General features: G+C 40.8%; 2 protein-coding genes across 2 annotated transcripts in view; both read right to left on the bottom strand.

The window, feature by feature from the left end:
* The window catches only part of cdcp1a (CUB domain containing protein 1a), a 7424-nt gene extending 3728 nt beyond the window's left edge, over positions 1-3696 (bottom strand). The window contains exons 1-4 of the mRNA XM_008323471.3: positions 3071-3696; positions 1425-1634; positions 975-1337; positions 516-884 (exon numbers count right to left, since the gene is read on the bottom strand). Coding sequence (XP_008321693.1) covers positions 516-884; positions 975-1337; positions 1425-1634; positions 3071-3182 — 1054 coding nt within the window. The 5' untranslated portion in view covers positions 3183-3696. The remainder of the gene's footprint in view (positions 1-515; positions 885-974; positions 1338-1424; positions 1635-3070) is intronic.
* A 289-nt stretch (positions 3697-3985) lies between these two features.
* Positions 3986-8379, bottom strand: tmem158 (transmembrane protein 158). Its single transcript, XM_008323472.3, has one exon. The coding sequence runs from the start codon at positions 5916-5918 to the stop codon at positions 5217-5219; it is 702 nt and encodes a 233-aa protein (XP_008321694.1). The 5' UTR covers positions 5919-8379; the 3' UTR covers positions 3986-5216.
* Positions 8380-8664: the final 285 nt, after the last annotated feature.

Raw genomic sequence — 8664 nt, 5'->3', positions numbered from 1 at the left:
CGCAATAACATTAAAGCCAGTTTTAAACTGCTTTGGTTGGAACAATCATTCATCAACACAGAACTTTCTTCAATGATTCTAACTTATTTGACATTTCTATGAAACAAATACCAATCATTGTATTTTACCAGTTGTTACATTAGGTTCTCACACTATTGATAAACTACAGCTTCAGCACAATTTCTGCAGACTGCAGACATGAAGCAGCATATGATCTGCACAGCAGTTACTGTAGCGATCAGTTTATTTCTATTTTTTGTTGTTGCTAAAAACACCTGAAGTTGCGATCAGTTTATTTCTATTTTTTTGTTGTTGCTAAAAACACCTGAAAGTTATGTAAACCAGGATCAGAAACGAACAGGCCTGGAGCAAAAGTGTCACAATATATGTATCTTTGCAGCAGAACAACAGCACAAAAGTACTAACCCTGAATTTCCCTGAAACACTGAGGCTTAAACAAAATGTTTCCTCAGTTTTAGAACCAATAAAAAAACTGCAGCAGGTGAGGTACAAACCTGGTACATCTGTCCTCGAAGTCGACACCTGCACATTCAATTTAAGTCCTGAAGACCCAAGCCGTCTTCTGTCCATCTCACAGTTCCTTAGAATCATGGTGAAGTCCCCCATTATTTGTTCCTGCTGGGGTTCACTCAGCCGCAGCACCAGGGCTGCTCTGCCTGCGATGTGGTACTCCACTGCCGTCTCCTTCTTCAGACAACTGGGCTCTGTGAGGTTTGAGAACCTTAGTGTTGTTTTGTGTTTATCTGGAACCTCAACATGCCACTCCATGACATCATCATCAGGAAAGCTGTCAGGGTAGTTTGGAGAGAGCAGTTCTGAGGTTGATGTTCCTGAAGGTAACCTCAGCGTGACTTTGGCAAGAGCTGTGAAGAAGAATTTAAAAACCGAATAAGTTGACAGTAAAGTTTAAAAGGTTCAAACTCTTCCTGAGACGATTACGTGAAGAAACTCACATTTGATTTCCTCCCCCACATACACATCAAACTGGCCACTCGGCAGCCTCTGCCCTGCTGGTATCTCCAGAGAAAAGCTGCCCGATTTCAGTATCTGAGCGCTCCTGATGGCACCAGTCCTACAGTATTTGCCAACAGTCACTATTCCCGTGGACTGAGCGGCCTGGAGGGTGTAGCTCAGTCTATCTGGACAACTCTCAGATGGATTAATCTGTCTTAGACCTGTCCCAGTGAAGCTGATTTTAAAAGCTTTTGGTGCTTCAGCTTTTAGGATCCAGGTAAACTTGCGCTTAAAATCCAAGAAGGGATTTGATCCTGCGTCGGTCTGGATAATGTGACCACTGCATGCCTTAGTGGAGCAGTCTGAAAAAGCAGATTTAAACAATGTTACAAAAAAGATTTATATGATATAAATAGATTTATATCACTCTGAGGCAGTACAACTCTTACCAATAGTGCGGCTAATTTCCACTGTGAATACATCCTGAGGTCTGGAACAGCCAAAGTTAACTGAAGTGGGAGAGTTGTCTTTTATATACAGAAACGCACCACATAGCTTTGCATTGCCTGTTCCACTGCAGACCTGGCAGCCTTTGACCTGACGATTGCTAATGTTGAATGTGCTGCCTTTGTCAGGAGTGATGGTCAGTGTTTGGACACCTGCATAAAAGACAAATTTCACAATGACAAAAGTGAAAACATATTTCTTCATGTATTATTATATATAGGGAGAGAGAGAGATAGGGAGGGAGAGAGAGAGAGCATATCATCTGACATGTGACACATAAGCTAAACGGCATGCTGCACCACAAAGGTGTTATTCTAGATTTGGGTGAGAAAACCAACAGCTAATTATACAGTGGTGTCATGAATAACAACAAGGACTCAGTGAGGACACTGAGAAGATCAACCGTGACATGTTTTACATGATATTTACATGAGCATTGTGGCAGGTTTATATGATAACATGGTCTTATAACAAAAGCATATTAGGGGCAATAGGATGTACAAAATAAAAGTAGAATTTCTAATATACGAGGTAACATGAAAATCAGTTTGAATTATAATAAAGCATGGTTTGGATTAATCTCCCTCTTAGTTATTGTAACTAGTACACTTACTCACTGTCTACTGTAAAATGCTTCGTAAAAGAGAGTATCATCCTTGCGTCTTGGACCATGCCATGATCTTCTAACTCCAACTCTGCCTGCCGTCACTGTAACAATGCCATTGTCTTAATGCCATGTTTAATAAAGGTCTCGCATCCTTCTTATAAACACCTTCTTCCTCCTCCTCCACCACAGTTGAGTATCTGCCTTCATTTGAATCTAATCATTACCCTCAACTAATCATAAACTACCTTCATGGCTGCTTCAGTATGTACATGAATCACTCCAGGGGTCTTCCTCTTTTCATTCTGTATTGAAGCTCCATTTTAAACACCCTATGTCTCATCCTCAGCACATCTCTCTGGTCCCCGAACTTGACCTTAACACTGATCACTGATTATTGTGTGAGAATTTCTAAATCTAAAGGACACAGCTACTACTGATGAATATCATTTATACTATTTGATTTAGAAAATATGTATTATTGCTTTTTAATATTCTTTTAATTATATCAACATGTTTGTATGTATTCCTAATGTAATATTGTTAATATTTTAAACCACATTAACATTATTTAGAGAAATAAACGGTGAAATAATTATTTCAGTTTGTTTCTCAAACACAAATTCTAGGCTCAATATGTTTAGTTTCTGGACAAAATACTGTTGTATGTTATTATTATAGATTTGGAAATGCCACATTTCGGACAACTTTCTACCAGTTACCGACAAACCAACTAATCAAACACTCGCGACAAATGAACAACAGTCGTCAATTCAATAAAACGAGCCTTATTCACAGTACTATAGCAGACGACCTGTAGTTTTTATATAATTATGTAATCGGAAATAATTCAAAACTCACGTCAAGACTGTATCTACACGCAACAAAGATGGCAACAATAACGTCTCAAGTAAACAGTTTAAAACAGTTTGGTCTAAACCTACCTGTCTCATGATAGTGGTTAATAATAAACTTCCCTCTTACCTGGTAAAGTGCAGAAAACGCTCGTCAGAAATAAAACGCGAAGACAGACAGTGGCTATGGACATGCTGTCCCTGACTGTCTCACGTCGAAGATTTATAAGTTTTAACCACATGTCACCGCTCCTGGTTAACAGTAAAAATGCTCCTGCGTAACATTTCCTGTTATACTAAAATACTAATGGACCCCCAGCTCCAACGCCCCCACTTCCTCGTACGTGAGTACACCAGCGATGACCAGGGCGTGCCCAGCCTGACAGGTAGCGGGGTCTGTTTTACCAGGGCGGGGCCATGTACGCCATTTTGATTCTCAGGTATGAAGGGCTGTTCCCATGTTTTAATGCCAGTGTATCACGTTTTTGGGTTGATTAGAATGTGTGGTTAATTTTTCAGGATGACTGCAATTTGTTTCGTCTTGTTGAGCCAGTATTTTTTTAAACAACAAGACCAAGTCGGACTAACCTACTCTGCTTCTGATTGGCTAGTACTCGGCGCCTTCGTTGTTTGGATCGATTGTTCCCCTCCCACATCGCCCACCTCAGTTGGTTCGTTGTGATAGGTCTGTTGCTTCATTTTTTTTCTCTTTGAGATCTGGCAACCCTGGAGTCTACATGCCAGAGAGATAAACCAGCGGGAAAGTTTCAATTAGTCTTACTCATCATTGATTTATTTATGCCAACATTGGGTGAGCTTTTTTCCTAATAATAACAACAATAATACGTATGCATTATTATTATTATTATTATTATTATTATTATTATTATTATTATTAACAGTGCAGATGTCACTTATATTTGCACTTCATCATACGAACGAGTTTCCAGAGGCTTTAAACTTGTTACTGTACATAACGGTATAAACTTGCAATTAATTAAGACTAGATATATAACGCATGGGAATGACTAAGATATAACCTGTAATCAATTTTATTTTTATTTTAACACGAATAACCTACAAATAGGCACAAATAAACATGACATTAGAAATCTAACACTTTGTATATGTCAATCATAAACAACACTTATATTATTTTAAGGTACCGAAAAAACTATTACACATTCTTAACATGAATATAGTTGGTTAACCTCACATGTGACAACATATCTTAAAGTTCAGTTTTTAGTGCAAAAGTCCTACACAAGGCAGATAAGGCAAAGACTTTCTAGAAAGATTAAAAACTATACAAACACAGTTTAAAGAGAGGAGTGTGCACGTAATCTATAGGAAGGCTTACAAGGTTATATAAAACACATTGGTCCCACTATAGAATAATATTGGCTAGTATAAGTCTCCATTCATTACCTTGGTTATCCAAAAAGGATGTTTATTAAAGGAGGAATGTGGTAGTTTTTAAAATGTACTGCTCTTGTTTGATGACACAGAGTACTGTTAGCAGGAAAAAAAGGGGAGCATACAGTCTAATGTTGACTGGGTGAACCGATCCATTTTGACCAACGCCTGGCTGTTACAAAGCTAACCACTGAAGGCAAACCTATAGACTGTTATTCAACCTCAAAATAACCTCAAAATATCATTACAAGTCCTATGCAGCACAGACCTATTTCTTATCAATATTGCTTTTAACGTCACTGCAAAAGAACAGTAAACAATTGTGTAGTGTAGTACAGCATACGCCGTCACATACCTCTTCTTCTCTGAGTGAAGTGTTGTTGAGTGATAAAAGACCAAATAAAATTGACAAGTGTGTGACATGATCAATTTCACCACGCTGATGACAAAGTTTCTTATTTTCTCTTTTATCATATGGATATGTGGGTACTATGCAATTTGTGCTGCTCTTTGGAGAATTGCTGAACTGATCACAGATGGTAGTGTCCTAAAGAAACATGTTCTTTATGCATGCAAGAGGCAAAAGAAAGCTATAAAACTCTGCCTTGATGGATCTGCTTTATATTGCAGTGTTGGACTCACAGAAAAGAACAGGGCCAGGATCAGGTTGTTTTGTTGATTTTCCTGCAGACAATGCACTGTAATCTTTAACAACAGAGCCATGTATTGAATCCTCCTTTAAAAAACAGCAAAAATAAGAGGCTTTATTTCACTCTCCAAAACCTTCTCCTGTGGGCAGTTGAATGGCTACAATCATAGTATAGGCAGCACAGGCTAATTAAAATAAAATATTATTTAAGTCATCTCGGTCTCCTCTGTTCCATCCCATTGGGCAGAAATCCTGCAATGATCGGGACCGGCCATATGAGAGCAGCAACACTCCACACAATGATGACCAAAGTCATGAAACAAGCCACAAGTGTGGACTCGATGGGCTTTCTGTTCAGCCTCCAACTTTTGTCCCCCTTCAGCTCATCGAGGCTGAAATCCACACAGCAGAAAGTGACCTGGTCCCCGGTCTGCTGGCCCCTGGCCCTGGCCTGACCAAACCTGCGAAAGCGGGACATCCCGCATCCAACGCACAGCCGCATCTCCTGCTGACCACCGGTGACCCCGAGGTGTTCGATGACGACGGGAGAGATGGCCCTGTTGAAAGATGCGGAGTAGAAAGCCCTTCCGTGGTTGTTGGTGGTGTAGATGAGCACATCACACTGGAAGCCGAAGCTGCTGTCCCAGCGGGCCACCAGCGAGGTGGGCAGCAGCCTCTGGACGCTCACGTTGCACTGGGACGGAGTCTGCAGGGAGGAGGCGTCGGCTGAGGCATCGCTCTCCTCCACGGACCTCTTGGAGAAGCGCACGTCCACCTCCAGGTTGGCCAGGAACCTGTTGGAGGAGTTGATGGGCGGCAGAAGAAGATCTTCGTCGCTCCAGCCTTGGCATCGCTGGAGGAGTGCGGCCACAGCGGTGATAGCCAGCAGCAGGGACGGAGAGCGGTGCAGCATGGCACAGGGCGCGTCTCTCCTGCTCGCATGGTGCTGTGACGATCCGCTGGCGGCGCAGAAGGCGTGTGATGTTTCAAAAAATGATTTTCTTTCTCTTAAAAAAAAAAGAAGGCAGATCCCGGTGGAGAGATCCCGCGCTCTGAGCGAGTGGTATAAATACGAAGCCTCAGAGCCTGTCACACGTGCGCACTCCCTCTCCCTCGATGTTCGCCTGGTGACTTGTTGTCCAAGTGTGCGGTGCAGTCGCACCACAGGAGGAGAGAGTGGCTGAGCAGCTCCGTGCGCAGAGCTTCATCAGAGCTTCGTGGTTTCTCTCCTCCTCTGTCACTTCAGGTGTGAGCTCCAAAACACAGCAGGGAGGTGAGGGGAGAGCCTGAGAGCGCAGGGACAGACGGACCAGCTCTACACCTCCTTCAATCATCACTGCTTAAAAACAAGTGATCACGTCAGTCTTTTTCGATGAAGGAGACTGACTTCTGCTCAGTGTCAGTCGTGGATATAGTGTCCTAGTTCTACTAGTGGTTTGTACTTAATTTAGGACTGCTGCTGTCATTCTTGAAAAAATAAGTTACTGGTTCAGGAGCATGAATTGAGGATATAATTAGGTCTGGTCGTAACCACTTGTAGTCAAGAGAGTTTCTTTTGAAGCAGGTAAAATTAGTGGAAGGTAGAAGTGGAATTAGTGGAGGTCAAGCAGAGCTATGCTGTCGATAACAATACAGTTTTTGTGGAAACACTTGATCTTTTGAAGTTCAAGATGTAGGTAGGGTTATAGGGCAACACAGGGGTTATTTCTTTTTTAAATTAATCATCCAAAATGACATAAAGTATGTTCAAGATTAGGCAATATATTGGTAATTGTTAGTGGTCCTAAATATACATTAATTATTATTTGAATGACAGAGCGTCTAAGAATGTTGTTGCTGACAGCACCCATTTCCTTAAGGCAATATTTACAATCTTATAATGTTTTTTTTTTTAACTATGATAATGCTACATGTGCCAAAGTGAAAAACTCATTTCACAGATATAAAATGGGCTCAAAACTAAATCCTGTCTAAATAAGTTTTTAGGTCAGGAGTTTGACAGTTTGACAGAACAAAATTACAGGTTCTGGAGTCTATGGTATGACGAGTTGAGTCTGCTTCATTGATTTGTTTTTGATTTTTTCTTTTTTCTAAAACAGTACTGAGTAGCCACAAAGCCCAGAGAAGTGACACTTGATTTCAGTTGCCATTAGACATTGATCTCAAACCAATGTTTCATTAGAGACACAGTGCAAAAAGATATGACGTTAATCCTGAGCTCAGAAACCCTTATCTAATCAAGGTTGATGGAATGATGCCAACAGCCTCTCCAACAGACTGACAGCTGCTCTCGTTCCCTGACTTTTATTTAGCACCAGTTTCAAGTCAGTTAGAGACGTCAATATTTTGCATGCTTTTTCTAGCGCTTTTTCAGTTTTCCACAGCCATTGTTCCCTGTTTATTCATCTGTCGTCTGCTCACAGAGTATTTTGTATGGAGGTTGTTTCTCTCAGTTGTGCGCTCAGGGGCATCCGACCGCATCAATAAACATGTGCCTGCACTGCACGGGAACAGCAGGGGGTTTGTACACAGAGTGCATCACCTGCTGCTATATCTGAAGAGGACAGACTCACCCCGACTCACCCTCTCTCCCCTGCAATCATTATGCTATGGATCCCTGTCTTTATCGCAAACAGCAAGCGCGATTGTAGATACAGCTGGGAACACAGTTGCAGTTAATCCCAAACATGTAGAGTCCTAATAAAAGTTTGAACATATGGACTTCAGCTCGTGACCACCTGCTTTGTTTTTGACCACATTTCACAGAGCTGAGAGGAAACGCTGTCTCTCTGGGTGACAAAATGAACGGAAGAACAAATGTGAAGCAGCAAACATTATTCTGAAAGTTGACTGACATCAACAGATGCATTATTGAAACTGACGTTATGAATTCATTCAATTAAATATTGATATCTTTCATTATCTTATTTGGACGTCCATTACCAGTAGGACTGCTACTGTGCTCAGACCCAAGCTTTACCCAGGAACACCAAATGAAAACTATTGTTCTTTGATTTAATGCAAACACAGTAACTTAAGTTAATGCCATATAATTGTCACTCTTTTCAAATAATAATAATTATATAATAATATAATAATAATAAACCCTAGCAAGACCTATAATTTTTTGAGAGCTAACTACAGGTGGAAAAGTCTGACAAATTTTACAGGTCAAATCTTATTGTTAAAGTCATAAACAAAAAGTATACCCTCGATGTAACCTCACATGCCTCCTGAACCCATTTGCCATTCTGACTGCACACCTCAACTCCATCTGTCCATCTACATACACATTGTGCACCACCTTGTGTACTTCTCTGCCTCTCCGGACTTCCTTAAATACTAACACACTTTCCCTTTTATTCTTTCTATATCACCAGCCTCAGGGCAGCAACAATTTGACCTTCTTTCTTCTCTACCAGCAACATCAAAGCACAAGTTTCATCCTTAACATAAATTGCATCTCCCATTATATATAAGTAACCCTATTATTTCTATACTCTTAACCTCCTGAGTATCCTGCTTCTGATCTGCCAGTGTCTCAACACAGGCTTTGCTTTAATGATAAGGACTCCATTATGCTGTGAACTTCTCTTTCCAAAATATACATTATGCATTAGAAAAGATAATCAGCTATTGACAGAATCTGGTCATTGACC

The sequence above is a fragment of the Cynoglossus semilaevis genome, chromosome 13, assembly GCF_000523025.1.
Source record: "Cynoglossus semilaevis isolate Cse_v1.0 chromosome 13, Cse_v1.0, whole genome shotgun sequence".
NCBI classification, from domain to species: Eukaryota; Metazoa; Chordata; class Actinopteri; order Pleuronectiformes; family Cynoglossidae; genus Cynoglossus; species Cynoglossus semilaevis.
The sequence above is the reverse complement of the archived record's forward strand: the minus strand, read 5'-3'. Positions and strand labels throughout refer to the sequence as shown.